The 19788-nt window shown below is 48.6% G+C and overlaps 2 protein-coding genes across 3 annotated transcripts in view; one reads left to right on the top strand and one right to left on the bottom strand.

Annotated features, from left to right (window-relative positions):
- Positions 1-5123: 5123 nt before the first annotated feature.
- PIK3IP1 (phosphoinositide-3-kinase interacting protein 1) lies at positions 5124-10486 on the top strand. Its single transcript, XM_069870649.1, has 4 exons — positions 5124-5227; positions 6622-6807; positions 6940-7018; positions 8895-10486. The coding sequence occupies exons 1-4, from the start codon at positions 5167-5169 to the stop codon at positions 9100-9102; spliced, it is 534 nt and encodes a 177-aa protein (XP_069726750.1). The 5' UTR covers positions 5124-5166; the 3' UTR covers positions 9103-10486.
- A 981-nt stretch (positions 10487-11467) lies between these two features.
- LIMK2 (LIM domain kinase 2) overlaps positions 11468-19788 on the bottom strand; it is a 30193-nt gene continuing 21872 nt past the window's right edge. For both annotated transcript variants that reach the window (XM_069871437.1, XM_069871438.1), the window contains 8 exons: positions 19642-19728; positions 18792-18923; positions 18482-18538; positions 18229-18294; positions 17241-17415; positions 15895-15950; positions 13826-13983; positions 11468-13251 (listed from right to left, as the gene is read on the bottom strand). In XM_069871437.1, coding sequence (XP_069727538.1) covers positions 13095-13251; positions 13826-13983; positions 15895-15950; positions 17241-17415; positions 18229-18294; positions 18482-18538; positions 18792-18923; positions 19642-19728 — 888 coding nt within the window. In that variant the 3' untranslated portion in view covers positions 11468-13094. The remainder of the gene's footprint in view (positions 13252-13825; positions 13984-15894; positions 15951-17240; positions 17416-18228; positions 18295-18481; positions 18539-18791; positions 18924-19641; positions 19729-19788) is intronic.

The raw sequence follows: 19788 nt of genomic DNA, 5'->3' as shown, positions 1-19788 counted from the left end.
TCCAGATTCCATTGACATGCCAAATTGTGCTGCTGAACTGTGCTACAAGCGCTTGGCTTCACTGACTTCAGGCATAATTCAAAGTTAAACATTTGGCCACGTTCTTCCTGAAAGGTGAAATATTTGAACTAGTTTAAATACTGCCTGGCATTGTTGATCTGCTCTCAGGGTTTATGTGAATGAAGCTTTTCCTGGTTGGTTTCTCTATTTGTACTGCAGTTTTGGAGACTTGCAGGTGCTCTGAGTTGAGATGTGCTGAAGGAAGGAGGTAGCTGGTGTCTCACTGATGTTCCAGTGACTCTCCCAGCTCCTGGGTTCCATGTGGGCCATGGGATTACTTCACATGGCCACTGGCAGCCATAAATAATCTTGAGCTTCCTGCAGTCACACAGTGAGCTTGGGTAAGTGCTTTTACAATACATGTCTCATGCTTGCTAATTACTTTTTTGGCTGCTGCATCTACAAACTGGTGCCTTCTCCAGGCAATTTTTACATGCCCTCTGCAAAGTTTTCAGACTAACTGCTGGCTCTTAAATAGTCAACCAGGCCTTGCTGTCGGGCTCAGAATTTCTCCTCAGTACTGTTGTAATCTGGAAGTTTGCTGGAATCAGTTCAAATACACAGTGTGAGAAAGAAAATAAAAGGCTGTTCTCCAATGTCCTGTAGAGTGAACAAGTGAAACATGAGTGCGGGATGAGCCAGGAAAACTGCCATTTTTCCCTGGCTGCATGCTGTGTGGAAGAGACAGTGCCTTGGAAGGGAAGGAGCAGAGAAGTTTGCCACTGGCTCTGATGGATCCCAGTCCTGCTTCTACTGAAGTTGGGAATCCTCCCATTGTCTTCAGTGTGAGCAAGAAAGGATCTTAGGTGAGGATGGATAACTCTTTCCCTACTTGAATGAAGTCTCTTGCCTATTTATGGGCCTGCTTCTATTGAAACCAAGCCTGTTTTAGCCTTTTTGGGTTCTTAGGGACCTGTTTGTATAAAGCAACTTACCTACCTATCTTTTTTTTTTTTTTTCTATTGTGTGTATTTTTTGTATGTTCTGTTGGAAGATGAAGCCTCTGTAGAAGGGGATACAAAAAAAATGATTTTTAAATAGTAATAAACCAAAAGAGAATGAAACTCTGCAGGCTGCATGCATTCATTTCCTGGAGACTGAGGGCAGAGCTTGCACAGAGACAGCCTGCACTTCTCATCTTGAAATCTTCTTCTTTCCAGAGACGGTTCCTGCTTTTGCCCATCTCCACAGCTCTGTATGGAAACCCATAGTGTCATGGGCAGGCTGCATCACTGAGTATCAGAATGGCCTTATTTTGACTAGAAAACCCTTTCTCCAGGGCTGTGCAATGAGATTTCTTAGATTCTTTTAGCAGAAGGGGATGGAGTTACAAGTATCTACGTGAAATTCAGTGTCCTCATTGAATACCTGGAAAGCAGTGAAAATAAAAATGAGACAGGATATATAAATACATTTTTGCAGTGCTTCTGGCCTGCCTACATCAGGTGCTAGGTCATCGGTCAAATGCATTCTGAAGGAAGAAATGAAGAATGAGGTGAAACCTTACTAAGTCTTTGTGCCTTCCTGGTTGTTTTGCCTCCTTGTGGTACCAGTTTAAGCCCTAACTTTCTAAAAGAATGGCAAACTCAAGGCCAAAATAACAACAGAGGTTTGCCTTATTAGGTAAACATGCTTAAGGAACAGAGTCTTTGCTGTTGTAAATAGACGTGAAAAAGTGGGTGTGCATATGTAAAAGCCATGAAAAAGGCTGTGTCTGCCTGCCTCTGGCAGGTGTGCAACCCAAAGGGAACATAAAGAGCTTTGCCTTTCTATACAGGCAAGAAAGGGCAGCTTCGCAAAATAAACAACCTCTCCCACAGCCTTCAGGCAAACACCTGGGGAGAGAGGCAGATAAGCTTTCAGGTCAGCTCAGAAAATAAAATCGGAGGTGAGAGCTCTGCATTGCAAATGTCCTTGAATCCTGTGCTTTGAGGAAACACTCAGCTCTGCTCACCTGTTGAATGACAAAGAGACCCATTACAATGCTAGGACTCCAATCCCAGTCCCAAACCCCTAGAGAGACAAAATATGTGTTTGGGTTTTTTTTTAATGTGTACAAGTTTATTACCTTATTGCCTTTCTGTTGGCATGGGATATGGGTTGCTTGCTTATCATGAGTGGTTCTGCTATTTAGATGTGGTTTATTTTCTGCAGGAATGGAAAGTTTTGCATATTTAAGTGCAATTCCGCAACCTCATGTTTTCCACAATGGACTCTTAACTCGTACTTCGATAACAGACCATGATTATTGAACTCTAAACCAGCAGAGTTTTGGGCTATCTCTTCTGTTTGACTGTGCCATCAGTGTCCATGGTGAGTGAAAGACTGGGAGAAGGATATTTAATAGCCTTCTCCAATGCACGGGAAGTCCATTTCAACAGATATCAGAGCAGAAACAAATCTCCAGATATTTTGGTGCAGCCTTTTTCAAGTTTCTCATGTGCAGATAAACTATTATTTTTAGATCAACTTTTTTTTAACAAGAATGAATGTTAGTTTATCTCACTGCTTAGGTTTGCTAGTTACTGCTGTGCGCAACAGTGAATTAAGAAATGAGAAAAGCTACAAAGGTACTTCTATACCTTAAAAATCCCCAAACAACCGTCTATTTTTCTTCTTCCATTCAAGCTTGTTTGTGTTCTTCATCAAAGTCAGCATTACATCTTGAGAATGTCTTAAGGCTCTCCATACATATCCCTCTTCACGATTCCTTCCCTTTGAATACCATTTTGTAAGGTTTGTATTGAATGTTTGAAGCTTTCAAAGCACTTTGCAGACATTTAATCCTTTCTGCCTCTGGCATAAGTAGTATTAACATAGGAAACTGAGGCAGGAGCTTCCCTAAGATCCAACAACAAATTGGTAAAACAATTTAGAGTCAGGCTCCTGTTCTTGACTCAGAGCTTTGTGTTCTCTGAGTGGATCACAGTGTCTTCCAAAATCACTTCCCTTCCTCCACCCTTACAAACGCACACTCTGGTTTTTGTCAGTAGCAGCCTGTGTCTGTAAGAAAAATCCCAAACCAACAATGCATGCGGGGGCTGAGACATCTCCAGACAGCTCAGCCTTATTCTTACTGCTAGCGCTGAAGGTTTATGGTATCGTGCTGGGAGATCCCCATTGGTTAGCAGGGAAAGGCAGCGCCTGTGATCCAGGCACTGGCTCGGGACACTCCAGCAAGGGAAGGAGCTAAGGGGTGCGAGCCCATGTTTGCAGTGCTCCACACGGATCCTCCCTGGAGTCACTGTCTGTGACTTAGGCTGTGACTTGGTTATACTGGGCTCAGGTTCATAAACTCAACATTGGATCCTTCTGTTGGAGCCCTGATGTTTTTTTCTTCTATTCATTCTGTTTCTTGGTTAGGAATAAAACATATTTGTTTCTGGGTCCCACCTCATCGCTTCCAAAAGGCTTTTACAGATGGGACCCACAGCTATTTTCATGATCCAGACAGGGAACAAAGGAGTAAAAAACGTGCTTTTGCTGTAGTTGCAAGTACTCAATAATGCTCACTAGCATTTGATGCTAATTTTTAACCTTTAGGCACAAATTTCCCTAATATTTTGCGCATGGTGGATGAAGCCTCAGAGCGTTCCGTCTTTATCTCGGGCATCACAATGTATGGAGGAAGCAGAAAAATGGGAGAAGTGGTGAAGTGGAATGCAGTAAGACTTAGAAAAACTAGTTTTGAGGAACAATTGGTAGAAGTGTTTTGTTTTTTTCCTAGAAAGGAGAAGTTATAGGGACATCACGCATGCCCTGTTACAGGAGGACAATGGTCAACGTTTTTTATTTTGGGCAGTCTATCTTAATTTGGCTAGGAGAGAATATTTAGATTAGAAAATTGATTTTAATTACTCCCCCCAGTATCTTATTTAGTAAGATTAAATAATAAAGTGTGCTAGTTCTTTCATAGGAGTTTCGATGAACTGGGAGGATCTGAATGCGCTCAGCTGTGGCCGGGAGGCTGGGTGGGTGCCGTGACTCCTTGCGGAGCCCCTCCAGAGCGCTGCACTGCCTGCCTGTGCGCGGCACGCTGTGAGGTACCGCACCTTCCTGCATTTCTCTTCTTTAAGAAAACTTGCCATACACTATAAATTTTTCCACAGGTCAAAAGTAGAACAAACAGACAAGAAAGAGCAGCTGACAGACAGGAGAGAGTAAAAGCGGAGGTTGTTCATTCTGGAACCTGTATAAAGCAAGCTGCAGAAAGGCACCAGCTCACAGGTGAACCTGGCTCCTGGCTTAGGGAGGATGCTTAACGTCCTTCGTTCCTAAACATAGTGGATGTATTATTCTGTGAAGCGTTTGTGGATGTGTTGGGGTCCACGGATGTGTGCATACCTACAGACTGGTACGGGTAAGCTGTGTGAGGGTGTAGCTGCAGAGCTGTCAGCTCACTTACAGTTTGTGTAGAAAATCAAGTCCTAGGCAGTAACGTCAGGTTTGATCTCTAAAAGTACCGCAAGAAGAGCAAACCCATCCCCAAACAGCAGAAAGGGCGATTGCGTCTGCCTTTGACAGCTGCCACCTGGCAGCCTATTAAAACTGACTCTGTCAAACTGCCAGGCATCCTGGAGAAAGCCAGAGATGAAAGAGAAATTATGCTTAGAAGTCAGTTGTGGAGAAGACTTTGATCTTTATCATGAATACGAAGGGTTTTGCATTTCTCCCAGATTCTCTATCGTCCTCCTGTGGACTAGAAACTCCAATTGTTTTTCTGGAACTCAGCTGGGTGCGATAGCGAGCACACACTTATCTGGTTACATAAGGAGAACGAGCTGGGAAGGTCCGAGCTTTGTTCCCACAGAAATTACTGCCCAGCCTGCCGTCTTGGAGGAGGGGCTTTCTGCACAGGATGGCACGGAGGCGTTGGTCTCGTGAAATGAGCTAAATAAATCGCTGCTAGGGGTTGTCAGCCCCCTGCAAGCTGTTTGGGACAGGCGGCGCCTCTGGACGCACAGGGCTGGCGCCGCCGCCGGGTCCTAGCGCCGCCGGCGGGTCCTAGCGCCGCCGGCGGCGGCGCTAGGACCCGGCGGCGGCGCTAGGACCCGGCGGCGGCGCGGCGGGCGGCGCTAGGACCGGCTCCGCGCCCTCGTCGCGAGGATGCGGCGCGGGGCCCCGCTGGTGCTGGCGCTGCTGCTGGCGGGCGCGCGCGCCGCCGAGGGTGAGTGCGGGGCCCCTCGGGGGCTCGGGGGGAGGGCGCCCCGGGGACCCCGAGCTCCGCGTGCCTCACGGTGGTCGGTGTGGGAGGCGGCTTGCCGAGAGCGGAGCCGCAGCGAGGGCTGCTCTGGGGAGAGAGGAGCCGGTACCGGCTCGGGCCACAGGAACCGCTTGTTTCGTGGAGCCGCTGACCGGCTCCCGAGCCGCCCGGGGCCGCTGCCCTCGCACGGAGGCACCGCCGCCGCCTCGCCTTCACCCGGCTGGCTCTTTGCCTGCTTTTCCCTAAACGTAAACAGAACAAACGTTCCGCTGTCGAGACCCTTAGTCAAAACAGCCCCGCAGCGTTCGCGTTGAGCGGTTCGGCTGTTGGCGTCTGGGCGCGGGCCCCTTCGTGCCGTGTCCTGCAGCCCCCCTGGGGTCAGCCGCTCGGGCGGAGCGGGAGACCTCGGTCTCCTGCCTCTGACTCCCCTCCTGTACTTCCATTTCACACTCCTCTGAGGACTCAAAATGGCTGCAGATGGAAAATCCAAAGGGCCTTCCTGCCAGCCGTGGGGCGAGGTCCAGCTGCAGAGAGTTTCCAGGGGTTGGGTGGGTGCTGTGCATAATGCTTCCAGAAAGCAGGGTTCCTTTGTTTAAGGCAGGTAACAGGTGCCTGCTTTCTCCTGCACAGCTTTCACTGTGCTGCAGCTTCTGTTTTAACTGCCATGAATGAGGGAGCTAACTTGAGAATCTGTCAGTACTGTTGATAAAAACTCCCCGGGGCTGGGAAGGCGTCTGCGCTGTGGAAGTCCGTCCGTCCACACCTTGGGCCGGGGGCTCCGGCTGAGCAGGACTTGCTGCCCGGGGAGCTGCTCGGGCCGAGCCTGCCCGTCCTGCTGAAGGGGTCTGAGGTTTGCAACAGGGCTGCAAAAAGGGGCTGGGTAAGGAGAATGTCCTCAGGTCTTTTTCACACCAGCCGGAGTCTCCTTGCATCAGTAAGATTGAGGATTGAGGCAGAACAGAGATAAACAGGCTCCTGGGAGATTTGGGATGGAGATGCTGCTCATCTTGTTCATGTCTGTTCAGCATGCCTGACACCGCATCGATCTGTGCACTAAATGAAGTCATTGTGCGTCCCCTGGCCTTGTGCCCTGAACCTGGGTTTTGTTCTACTGTCTGACTTCTGTCTTGCCTAGGATGGTGCCTTGTGCTTTTAAGATAGATCGTGTCAAAGGAAAGTGGGGGAAGCACATTTCTTTGCCTTGGCAGGATTTCTGGCAACACATGAAGATGGAACAGGCATTTCTCAGTGTAGGTGGAAGGCGGTTCAGTTGCACCAGCCTTCAGTTGCAACCAGCGGTTGTTTTGAAGTACCCATTAGAGCTTTGTGTGCTGGGTATCTCCCTCTGCTCTCAACAGACACTGCAGCCACCACAGCCCCAGTTCCGATGGCAGAAGTGAGTCCTTCTCAGGAGGTTGACCAGGTGTTTGAACCAGCCGATTCTTTGCCCTCGCGGAGCGAGGCCGCTGCCGTGCAGCCTGTCGTTGGGATCAGTCAGAGAGTGCAGATGAACTCCAAAGAAAAGAAGGACTTGGGGACACCAGGTACAAACCCAGGATCATGTGATGGATCCATTCCTGGAATTCTGGCAGGATGGATTTGTTTTGAGGCTCTGGAAGCAATGCTACAGCTGGACCTGCTGCCTCGAATTTTGCCTCGGTCCTTTGTCTTCACAGGGTACGTGCTGGGGCTGATCATGACTGTGATAATCATTGCCATGGGAGCCGGCGTTGCCCTGGGATACGTCTATAAAAGGTCAGTGGCTATTCTCTTTTGTCCAAAAACTGGTGTAGGCATGAAGCAGTGTCTATAGAGCGGGAATGCCTGAGCCCCTGCAGACCCAACCAGATCCTAATGAAAAGGCAGACAGAAGCATGTGTTTTGATATGGCACATTGTGCAAGAGTTTTGCTTGTCACACTGAGGAAAGAATTATGTAAGAGTTAATCCTATTCTTCTCCATTTCACCCATCAATGTGGTATTTTGTCCCATTTAAAGTTTCAGACTGCTCTCTTTAGTGTCTCTGTGTATGTGTCTGCCTGTGTGTGCCTTGATGAAAAACAATTGCAAATTCTTTGCCTTGTGCATTGTAGCTCATGAAGCTGAACATCAAGTACCACTTTTTTCGCGTCACACAAAGTTCATTTTCCCAAAGCTCCTGTATGCTTTAAGGTCACTTTTGATTCACACTTGCATTATGAATTGTTCAGCCACTTCACTGTGTTGGGCAGGAGTGTTTTTGTAGCTCAGTGGCGTTTGAGGTTAGCAGTAACAGCAAGCAGCTTAGTTCTAAGAGACAGGGCAGGATTAACAAATAGTGGTGAGTGTCGCTGCAGAGAGCGAAGGCCCAGGCTGCCTCCTCAGGGAGGGTTTCTTCTGTATTTTGGCTGTTTGACAGCAGTCTGACACAACCAAGCAGAAGGAGCCCTTTCCCAAGCTGGGACGTGTCCTTATGTAAGTGTTTATAATAAATGTCGACAGAAAAAAAACAGAGGGAGGAGTGTTACATAAGGGGCAAAACAGAGCGCTGCTTGTTGAGGAATCTGATTTGAGGTGTCGCGTCAGAGAACACTGTCTTGTGTGCTGGCAGGAGCGGCAGCCACTGCTGCACACTTGTAGGCAGCTTTGAAAAGCAGCCAAAATGCTTATGTGGTGGCAGGAAACCCCAGCAGCTCTGCCTGGTTGGGATCACAAGGCCCAGGAGCAGAGTGGTGCCTGTCCCATCTCACCCCATCTTCGTCAGGAAGAAACAATTGACCAGTGTCGAGCATTGTCCAAATGCAGCTTTGCTTTTTCAGTCCCAGAGAGCTCGCAGCAGGGCTGCAGTGCAGGTTTACTGTCTCTCTTCTTGCCTTGCTCTTGGAATGGTATGTGCAGGCTCGGCTAGGTGTGGTGAGAAACCTTTAGTGGGCTTAGTAGCTTCTGGTATACTTTGCTTTTCTGGAGACAGCATGCTATTAACACCATTTTTAAAGCAAGGCTCTTCTTCCTCAGTACAAATTAGAGATGTCACCTTCCTTAGCAACAGACTGAAGGGCAAGGTAGATTGGAGGAGTTGGTTGTGGTTTGAAGCTGCAGCGGCTGAAGGCAGGGCCAGATCTGAAGAAACCTTTAATGCTTTCGGGAATGGCTTAATTTCCGACATAGGTTTGCTTGCTACAACAAAAGGCAGAATGCGTTTGGACCTCTGGTATTTTTCAGATGAAACACTTAGTGGAAGCTCTTCTCCACAGCAGTGGGCACCACGCTGTCTCAGTGCTGCCCTGGGCCTGCACCAGCCAGTGCTGTGGGACTATAATATGTAAGAAAGTGTTTGTCAGCTCCGTGATTTGAAGGAGAACCTGGTTTTACAGTCATTGTTTAGCTGTAGCAATGCCAGTGAGTAACCGAGTTCATGAGGGAGGGAGAGGCTTCACATGGCTGCCTGTTTTTTGAAGATACTCACGTGGGGTGCTCTGTTTACAGCATGGAATGTCTGGCCGTCAGTCTGTGACTACCTGAAACATCATCTTCTTGAAAAGCAGAGTCTTTTCTACTCTATCTACTTTAGTGAGACTCTGCCTCCAAGCAGTGATGCTCACCCTGTGCACGTATGTGGGGTTTTTTTGTTTTTGTTTTTTTTTTCATCTAGGGGGAAAGACCTGAAGGAAAAGCATGAACAGAAAGTTTATGAGCGTGAAATGCAGCGCATCACACTGCCACTCTCAGCGTTCACCAATCCTGCCTGTGAGCTTGTAGATGAGAACGCAATCGTGGTGCACACCAACCAGACGCCTGTGGAGGAGACGCACGATGGCAGCGGCCCGCTCATGGGACAGGCAGGAACTCCTGGTGCCTGAGCAGCATGGGCAGGAGCAGTACAGGCTGAGCAAAGCCTCCAGCTTCCCACTGTGAGTGCAGGAGTTGCGTGTGTTCATTTCTGTTTTGTTTTCTTTTTGATGAAAGCCAGATGAAGGTGATGCAGAGGGGCAGAGCAGTAGGCTGTTCATCACGATCTGTAAAGAGGGACACCATTCAGTGCATGACCAGCTGGGGACTGGTGCGGTGGACGCTGCTGCTTCCTCCCACCTATCTCCAGGGCGTGCCAAGGAGCTGGGAGGGATGATGGGCCAGGCCACATCCCACAGCCCAGAGTGTGGTCTTGGCTTCCTCTTTTTCTGTTCCTTTCCTCTTTAATGGTGTGCACTGTTACTTAAGTTTCATCCTGGAACGCTGGGAGGGAGCAGTACTGCAGGGACTGAGGGAGCATCACATCAGACTTAGATGGATAATTACACTCTGATAATAGTTCCTGTCTTTTTGCTGTAGTGGCTGAGAGGTGGAGATGCTGTCCAGAATCCTGCTTCTGTATCAGGTGTTTTTCCAAGGAAGAGTTTATTTGAGGGATGGCTTTTGCCAGGAGCAGTGTGTTTAGCCCCAGTGTCAATTTGGAAAAGGTTCTTCTCAAGCTCTTGACAAATCCAGGTCTTCCAGGGCTGAGGCCACACCTCCATCCCCCTGTGGTGCTACATGCACAGCCACAGTAGCAGGTGTCTTGGGGCTCTGTGCCTGCTGCTCACTTACACAGATCAGGAGACCAAAGGCCAGCAGTAGATAATTGAGTGAAGAAAACAACCGCTCTCCAGTTATCTACAGCAGGTTTGAGCACTGAGAATCGAAAACATCTGCTTCCAAATTCCCTTGGCTTTCATGGAGTCAGCTCTGAGCAAAGTGGCCATGCCGCAGCAGCTCTTGCTCCAAGGGCAGGACAGGGCAGGGCGTCCGCTCTTGCGTGATCCCAAAACTGCAGTGGGGCTCCTGGCCCAGCCTCCCTCAGACACACTCAGCTTGTGCTGCAGGACTCTGCTTGCGGAGGGAGCCAGGCCTGGCTGTAGAGGTTTTGTAACAACTGTCAGTAGCATTTCAGAGAGGGTGGAAGGGGTGGGTGCTGCAGCATCTCCCAAACAGCACCGAGGCAAGGCCAGTTCAGGGAAACATCCATGCCCCACCTCAGGGGATTCAAGCCATTCAGTAAGTTTTCTAGCCATCTGCTTTATAGCTGTGGGCCTAACAGGGAGCAGCACTTGGCAGCAGGGGTTTTAGTGTTAATGTTTGGTTCAGAAAAGGGAAACATTTTATTTTTAAATGCCTTTGAATACTATTTCTTTGTAAAATGTTTTGAATACCTCATTATGAGAAGGTGCAGATTGTGCTACCTTGTATTAAAGATTAAAAGAAAAAAGCTCTGTAGCCCTGAATGGACTGTGGCTCAGCTGTGCGTTTCTCCTGCCAGAGCAGCATCCTTTTGCTTGTTGAAGACATGGAATTGAGGAAAAGGTAAGATGCCACTTCTGTTTGCCAGGCCTCAAAGGTAAATCCCTACAAGCAGTGCCTCTGCTCACCAGCACGGACAGGGGGCACAGAACGTGTCTCCTCACTCCAAGCAACCACGCGTGGAATGGGACACCATTCCTGAAAAGCAGCTGTGGGAGCGTGAGCTGTGCTGATGAAGCAGGCTGGCCTGGGGGAAGGCGCTCTCAGTCACAGCCCCTTCCTGCGCTGACACAGATCAGTTTTCCTTTGGTGCTGCCCAGCAGCCACCCCATCCCTTGGGGCCTGGGAGGGGAAGGCACGATGTTGCCTTAACAAATGCTCCTTGTGCTACATCAGAGCAAGAGGTTTCCAAGAACCGGTTATATTTTTATCCCTGGATCAGAAAAGGAAAGTAGAGAAAGGTTCCGTGTTCTGCTGATTCCTGCCCACCCTTGAAAAAAAATAACCAACAAAACCCAACAAAACTTGACAACTGCTCCCCAGCCCACTGCTCCCGGTAAGCTGTATTACTAAAGAACCCTTGTGTTGCGTCTCTGCAGTTCTGGGTGTCAGAGCCCTTTGGCACAAAGAAAAGGATTTCCGGATGATACCTGGTCTCTGTGGGTTTGATGGTGCTGTTTTGTGACAGTTCAAACGCGAGAACGCCTCAGCTTCCTGCTTTACGTAACAGACAACAAAATCTCATTTTCATAGCATTAATTTACTGCTTTTTAATTTGGGTTTTAATTTTAAGATGGAGCTGTGCAAATCACAGTTCATAAACCCCACCCACACATCACCTAAGACTCTTCCCCCCAGGGTTCCCTTCACAACCCAGCCTGGGAGGGGAGAGAAAGGGCAAATCCTGTGAACAAACCTGAATCCACTGGACCCAGTTCCAAGGGGGTCCTCCACTGACTTGCAGCACAGGGAGTGCCCCATGTTTCTAAAACACCGCTGCACAGACTAACACCTCCCCTGCACCCCTCTCCTCCTGTGCTGGCTGCTCCCATGTAATTTGACCTAATACTTACGGGTGGGGGAGGAAATCAAAGTAACAGCAAAGACTAACACCAAATCACTATTCAGTGCTGAAGGGTCGTGGGGAGAAAGGAGCACACTAAAAATCCAGTTAAACCAAGATGTTTGTGAACTTAAGAGCTCGCCTTGAGCCAGCTTTTTTTTCAGTTCTGTCAACCACGTGAGCTACTACAGCTACTACAGCAGTAGTAGCTGGCTTCCTTCTCCCACCAAGGGAGGAAGAAGAGAATTGTGGCAAGAAAATACACCTGCACCCACCTCCCCAATGACTCCAAGCCCTTTTTTCTCCCCAGAAGCAGGGAATGACCCTGAGGAAAGCTTCTGCATGGAGAATCAGCTCAGGTGCTGCAGCAGCATCACCTACAAGAGGGACCTTCAAAGGGAGCAACTTGCACAGCCTGCAGGAAGGGATGAGGTAATGGCAACTGAATTGTTAGTTCTGCAGTTGCCACCCCTGGGAGGATGGGACATTCTCGAGCATTTTTCTGTTCATGACAAGTCTCTCCTTTAAATTACCTTGGGCATGTCCCCCTTTGCTGTTGTCCATGTACCAAGTCTGAGCCACCTCAGGCCTTTGTTCTTCTAAAAAAGCACCTTCTGCCACCCTGTCAGCTCTGTCCACGGGCTGAGAGCTCAAGCAGCTTCAGCACTCCAGGAATATCCGCAGCCAGTTCCGTTCTACACATTCAAATAATCTCACCTGCATTGAAGTTCTTGGGCAGGCAAACACGGTGCAGACTCTGGGTCTGAAAATGCTCAAGTGGCTCATTTCCTGCCTGCCTTGTGCACCATCAGGAAAGGAAAGCAGAGTTCAGTCTTAGTGTTTCTAGACAGGCTTTTGGAGGTATTCAGCGATGGAGGAGGGAAAAAAACCCAAACCACAAAACCAAACCAAGTATTCATACACGCTTACCCACAGACAAGGCATGTCAGGAGAGCTGCCCAGTTCCTGGGGCTTTTCACTCCCTCCCGTGGAGGCCAAAATCTCAGTGGGTTGTTTTGGAAAATACATGCACCAACATACACGCACACGCTGTCCTGGCGGGGCCTTTTTCTGGATGTCCAATTTCCCCAGCCTTCCGAGCACAGCCATGACTGGGAGAATCAGTTCCAGAAGTGCAGGTCCTTGCCCAGGAGTCTCCTGCAGCAATTCCCTGCCTGGCAGACAGGCCAGGGTGGCTTCACAGCTTGCAGCCAAGTTCTAAGGCACCACAGTGAAGAAGCCTGAAAAGGCCAGAGAAATCTCTCAAGACAGAAAAGTAGTGTTGAGCAGCTTTCGTAGGTGCAATTGGCAGAAACAGCCCTTTTTGCTTCTGAAACGTGCCAGAAATCCACAGTGAGTCAAGATGTCCAAGAGGAGGGGTGCTGGGCGGGGAGAGAGAGGCAATGCAGCAAACGCAGTGTGGTGCCCCGTTAATGCCCTGGAACTGGCTGAAGTGCATCTCCCTTCCTGCCACTCGGCTCCAATGGAAGTGGTGCAGGCAGCTGGATGAGCTGACTAGGTTGTGTTTTCAGGTAGTTTGTCACGGTTCAGTCCGTACTGCATGCTCACGTTGTGGTCCAGCTCCTCCAGCTCAGATGGAAGTGGGATGGCAAGTTCTCCCAGGTAGAGAGAGAGGGCTTCAAAGGAATCTTCCAGCTTGGAAAAAGGGGGTCTAGAAGCAGCAGTGAGGAAATGTGAGTGGGATATAGGAAGCAGAACAGCACCTGGAAAGGCTGGGCCAGTTGTCCAGAACACTGTCCATGCACATGAGTGTGAGCAGGGGCAGGATCCCTCCCCCATTCAGCTTCTGAGACTTCAAGGATCCCTTCTGTCTGGGATACCTGGTTTACAGCTCATGACCAGGAAGGTCCAGCTCTTTCGGAACCCACTTGGCATTAACAGCGTTCTGAGGCTGCAAGTTTCACGACTGAAATCAAATGAAGCATTAGCTTTTCAGAGCTGCTGCCAAAGTCTGGCCCTACTTTTTGTACACAGGAAACCCTGAACAGTCACTCCTCCTTTACCCTCTCTGTATTGGAAATTGTTTTGGAGACGCCCACTGAGGAGGATACAGTGGTCTCTCTCCCAGGCTGATGAGTCTTTACTCTCTCCTCACGTGGAAGCCTTTGAGCATTCCCACAGAAGGTTGGAATACAGCCCTCTTCCACCCTCTGTGCAGAGCAGTCCTTTCGCTAGGATACAACCTCCCGGCTTACAAAGAGGAGTCCTTCAGACCTCAAACTTACCTGCTCTCTGGTTCCAGTCTGCAGCAAATAGCAGCCAGAGGGAAAAAGGCTGGAGGGCAGTCAGCAGGAACAAACTTCTCCCAGAACAGCTTGACATTAAGGCCAAAATCCAGTGTGCGTGGGAGGCAGTCTGGGTCAGCATAAACCTGGCCTATGATCTAGAGAGAATGAGAGGAGCTCTTAAGCACAGCAATAGTTCCAGTGTTAACAAACAGGGAACCCCAGCATTGGTCAGAGGCTCCTTCAAAGTACTAGGGTGAAAGGGAAAGAGCAGAAACGCCATTCCTGCTTTGCAGTGGGGCCAGTTGCACAAAGGGAACGAGCAAGGCATTGCAGACAAACTTCCCATGAAAATTTTCAAGACCTGGTGATGTGGCCACAGTTGTGAAGGAAGGCCCAGACACTTCCTTCCTCCCCAGGGTCACTCTTGCTAAAAGACAGAGGGTGATGTACACCTCCCAGAACACTCAACAGCGTCTCACTGCTGGGTCAGCTGCTGTACTGTAAGCTGCTGTGGATGATGCAGGCCCTCCTGATTGCAGGTAATCAACAAGACCTGCATCACCACCCTATCTCTCCCCTCTCTTCACAATCTTTTCCACACCACCAGCAAAGCTCCTGTCTATGAAACCTGTCCTAAATGATGCTGCAAAGGCAACGGCACCTCAAAGTCCGAATTGCTCTGTTCCTGGCAGATTTAACCACAGCCAGCGGGTAGGGGCAAGGGGAAGAGCAACCGTAACTGATGCCCAGGAGGTTACAAAGTCAGTAGAGGAAGGGGCTGGGTGGAAGAGAGAGAAGCCTCGCCCCAGCATTCTGGGGTCCCAGTGCTCACCACCTCCTACCCCCACCCTCCAGCACCAGGGCACTCAGAAGTGTAATAAGAGGGAAGGAACCCACAGCAGAGAGCTGTGGGGTGGTCAGGACTGAGCCAAGGTCAATGTCAACACAAACGCTCATGTCAGGAAGAGTATTTGGTTTAAAGCCTCCTCGGGTGTCACACTAAGCGTGTTATATATAATCACCCAGGCTCTTCTAAGCCAATAACTCGGCAGGACAACCACATCCTGTAACCAGGCAGTGGAACGCCCATTATGTATTTTGGCAGGGTTATTTCCCTCTCTGTTTGCATTCTTTTTTTAGGATCTTTATTTTGGTGACAAGGAAAATATTCATATGCTGCTTCCCCTTTATTTGTCTTCTTTCTAGATGAAACAATTGCTTTAATCCTGCATACAGATTTTTCAAGTTCCTAAATCTATCACTCACAACCACAGCATTTTCTGAGCGGAGGGCTCAGTGTTAGCACAGCTGCAGATGAGGCCATAAAGAGTTATGCTCAGATATTTTCTTTCTCCCCTTCACCCAAACACTGAAGATGAAACTGTGCTGGTCTCCCCTGGTATTGTTCTCATGGCTGTGTTACCTGTACACATTACAGCCCACCTTTGATCTGTATTTCCACTGTCTTACACACTTTTAAAAGTGAAAATACCCTGCAGCTTTTGAGTGCTGCTCTTTGCTCTGCAGACAGAAACCCCCGATACAACAGTAAGACTCTGCATTGGCTCAGAGAAAAACTACATCAACAGACTTCAGGGTGCAAACTTCATTAATCGACCTGCAAAGAGGTTTCAGTTTCCTGTCTTTGAAGTGAATTGACATCCACAGTAGAGGCCCTGAATTTGCTGAGGTTATACAGCTGATTGTTCTTTTAATGAGGTGGTAGAACAAGAAACAGAAAAAAAGGATCACAGTTTTAGGGAATACGTCTCCTTTCAAATGGATGCCAGGGCTCAATCAGAATCTGATGGACTTTTTTACAGCTTCTCTATAGGAACTTATTTCCTTCAATCCAGCAAGAAACTCTCTGGGACCCAACAGTTACAAGACCATTACCTTCCTTCAGGGAACAGGGGCAGGGTAAGCTTGTACTCCCAGCCTAATTCACTGTGCTGTTAGGTCACAGACTGCATGCTCTGACACAGAGAACTGGCTCACACAGTCTGTGCAAGGATAGCAATAGGGAAGAAGTCTGTTACAGGTGCCGTGTAATAACCTGGTCTTACCTCACAGAGAACGATCCCAAATGAAAAGATGTCCACTGTCTCATCGTAGCTCTGTCCTGCAGGAAACGGAAGACATTCAGCTCTGTGAAAGACATTTCCCCATCAAGCTATTCCTGGAGCTGCCAGATCAACATTGAACTAAGCCTGATCCCTGGAGGGCTCCAAAACAGGAGACAAAAGAAATCTGAGCAGGGGCAACTCCCTCAAGATATGTTTACCAACTGCACCTTCCTATACACTGCCATCCCATATTGTAACCTTGCTTCTTTCTTCTGCTGGGGAATTGAAGAACAACACAGGGAAGCCAAGCATAACTATGGAAAGCTTCTGCCCACTGCCACCTATTGCTGTTCTGGTACATCTCTACAGTACACTGAGTCGGTGTGCAGCTTCCCCAGCAGCCCACGAGTGTCCAGGCACTGCTGCAGTGACTGCAGAGGTAATAAATTACCCACTAGCAGCACTCTGAACCTGGGAAAGCAGACTGGCTCCAGCATGCCATTATCAGCTTACAGAGACGCCTCTCCCAAGCCAATATCTGGTTAATAGCCTTCCTTTTGGAGGTGATGTCAGACTGTGCTCTTGCTGTTCTCTTAATTAATGCCAGGTCTGAGACAGGCTCTAAGAAGCAGCCTCCTCAGACTCTGGCAGTGGCTGTGAGCCTTGAGAGGTGGAAAACACAACAGCATACAAGAAAGCAACATGGAGGAGAGTTGGGCTGGTGGACTGTGTTGGGCAATACTGACCTAGCCAGCCAAACTGCCCAACCTGGTCAGACAGGTTCACGGGGAACAAACTGCATTCACTGTATCGCACCCTTACCTCAACTTCTGTATATGCAGTTTTCCCCTTAAAGGACATAGTTCACCCTTAATGCAGTTGAGGGTTGCAGGCCAAAACCCAGATTTCCCTGTACTTGGACAACTCCCACCCTAATCCTGAGGCTTCAGATCCTTGGATCTACACAACAGCACATGCGTTGTTTAATGATTCTCTGTCTGAAGGGGCAGTCCCAAAGCATGAGGCTATAAAGAAAATAGTCTCAGGTTCAGTCTTATTTCGGGCCTCTTTTGTCTTCCCATAGCAAGTTTAAATCTCTTGCCCTCCTGAAGAATCCTGCCGTGAAGCCAGAAATACTACTTTGAATGGTTCAAAGACTTATTGGGTCAGGTACTGCAAAAGAAGTGCCACTAGGGTACCTGTGTGTACAAATAAGCTCTGGTATTAGCAGGTCTAAGACCATAGGCTCTAATGGGTTTGATTGTTACTAAGGGCCAGGAGCTTTCAGTAATCCTGTCATCCCTATCCCTTGTCTCCTCACTTGCACCTTGATACCAATATCTTACCATTTAGCATCTCTGGGGCCATCCAGTACGGGTTTCCAACCACCGTGTAGCGTTTCTTCCTGTCACTCTTGCGTAGGGTTCTTTTCTTGGCAGACGGCTTCTCCAAAGTGGGCTTTTTTCTTTCCTCCACAATCAGCCGAGACAGACCGAAGTCAGCCACCACCACCGTCTTATCCTATACAAGGGGTTTAGCACAAGTCACTGCTGCCTTTTCAGCCACTTTCTGGAACAAAGAGGCTGAGATTCCTGTTCACCATCAACTACACTGTAAGGGCAACTCTCAAGTTTTGCTGCAGCCAGATGAGTGTAGTAAGCTGTCTAGACAGGTGTAAGACATGCAATTCACAATCCCAACTCATAATTTCCTCTCTTTGTAGTCATATTTCCTGCATGGTCGCTGTCACTGATCCCATTAATCTGGCTACACTTGCTAGCGCAAACCTGGACCTTTCCTTTCAGGCCTTCATATTCTACCTTAGACTTTCGTCATGGGTCATTTGAAGCCTACATGCTAATCTCATATTTCAGCCATGTGAACAAGGGCAAGGCTCAAGGGAATGAAGCTATATAAAAATCTTGTGAGCTAGCATTTCAGAAAGAGAGAGCACACACATGTGCACACACCTGCACACTTGTCTAAATCCCTGCTGCCTGCAAAGTCATCAAGTGGTTAGAAGAACCAAAACAGCTGTAGAGAACATTTCACAGCTGAGATAAGGAACGGGGCTGCACTAACTCTTGTGACATGACTGTTAACAGGAGATGCTACCACGGAAGAAGGGTTAAGAGAACAGAATGAAGGAACAGTGAAAGCTAGATCAGTCTGGAAAATCCTGTAAGAAGATGAAGCTTCCTTGTTGAGGGCACTAGAAACCTCTCTGCAATCAGTTCCACCCTGACTAAAAGGGGACATCATGAGGAGAAAACCAAGGGAGGAAGATGACAAGATGGGGAGCAGCATGTGGTGGGGTACAGAGGTGTAGCTCACCAGCTTGATTAGGCAGTTGTGTGAATTCAGGTCTCTGTGAATGATGCACATGGAGTGCAAGTAAGCCTGGAACAGACGGAGAAAACTTGGTGTTAGGGGTTCCCAGGTGAGTATTATCCCTCTGCATCTACAGACCTCAACAACCAGCTGCTACTAGTCAGGTAATGCCCACAGCCCCTCCACACCACCCTGCTGAAGCAACTAACCCTGACCCCGGAGGTTTGCTCTGCAATGAAGCGACAGTCTGACTCACCATTCCAGAGGCAATTCCTTTGGCGAAGCTGACCTTCTGCTGCCAGGGAAACGGGTCCTGAAAGACAAGTCCTCAAAGGTCAAGGACTGTCTTCCCAGCCAGCTGGTAACAGCAATCCTCTGCAAACAGGGACTCAGAGAAAGATGATACAGCCCCAGGAAGAAGGCCCCTCCTGCCTCAGGCCACTTGCAGCCAAGAAGCAGTTTTTCCACACAGCTATGTCTAACAACAAGCACTATAAGGCTGGTACAATCAACCATCAATCCCATTCTACAATGGGTACAGAGGACTACCAGGCTTCCATACTGACCGCGTTGCGGAGGAAGTCTTTCAAGGTGCCCCCCTCAATGTACTCGGTGAGGAGATTCAGCTTCTTGTCCTTGTACAGTACACCGATGAACTTCAGCACATTGGGGTGATCCAGGCTGCGCATCACCTTCACCTGAGAAGCAGAGAATGGAACAAGTTCTGACATATTTGCTCTGTGGTGACTAGCACTCCAATGCAGAACGACCCTTCCAGGGATCAGAGAGTACACTCAATCCCCAACCTCAAGGCAGTCAATTAACTGTTGCTTCTTCATTTTCACGCTCTGCAATTAACCTGATCTTAGTCTTTAAAGAGAGCACCCTTGAGTTTGGCTAACTTTTAAGAGACAGGAGCTTTTCAGGACAGCTATCTGGTCTTTAGTGCACGTGTCAGGGCCAGAATAGCACTGTCAGGTGTTTAGAGAGCAGGCTTTAAGCTACATCTGACTTTGAAACACATGGTAGACAGCGACCAAGAAAACAGTTAAGCTTGAATACAGCAGGAGTCTTAGATATCTTACAGATATTGCCCCCACCATTTGTACTTATACACAAGGCTCAAGGGATAAATCCTTTATGCATTGCACAGCTCAATTTACCTCAGACTCAGACTGCTTTTTGTCACTGAAAAATTAATGAACTGGGAGCCGAAGCCACATCTATTGCTCAGTGTGAGTCACACTTCACTGCAGCAAACACTTAGCTCATGTCAGGTTTTCCCTGTGTGATGTCTCCCTGCTCAGCACCTTGATTCCTGCCACGTTGCAGGCATGATCATTCTCTCTCTGGAGAAGATGGAAGAGAGTTCCACCATGCTGCTGGCTTAGAATCTTTTTGAAATCTTGCTCCTACCTCTGTCAAGAAAGTCTTCTGTGTTTCCTCATCACAGCGAATCAGCTCCTTCATCACCATCACTTTTCCTGTTGCTTTGTGGGTCACCTGACAGAAAGAGAAACCACAACTACAGGCAAGGTTCAAGAATACCTAGCTCCAATGCTC

This window comes from Phaenicophaeus curvirostris, chromosome 17 (assembly GCF_032191515.1).
Source record: "Phaenicophaeus curvirostris isolate KB17595 chromosome 17, BPBGC_Pcur_1.0, whole genome shotgun sequence".
NCBI lineage: Eukaryota > Metazoa > Chordata > Aves > Cuculiformes > Cuculidae > Phaenicophaeus > Phaenicophaeus curvirostris.
This window is presented reverse-complemented; position numbering and strand designations above follow the sequence as displayed.

Excerpts from the sequence above, each read along its gene's own strand:
- PIK3IP1 (XM_069870649.1), top strand. The coding sequence starts at position 5,167 with ATGCGGCGCGGGGCCCCGCTGGTGCTGGCGCTGCTGCTGGCGGGCGCG. Across the intron at positions 5,228-6,621 it reads GGGCGCGCGCGCCGCCGAGG|ACACTGCAGCCACCACAGCC; the intron begins GTGAGTGCGGGG and ends TGCTCTCAACAG. Across the intron at positions 7,019-8,894 it reads CTGGGATACGTCTATAAAAG|GGGGAAAGACCTGAAGGAAA; the intron begins GTCAGTGGCTAT and ends TTTTTCATCTAG.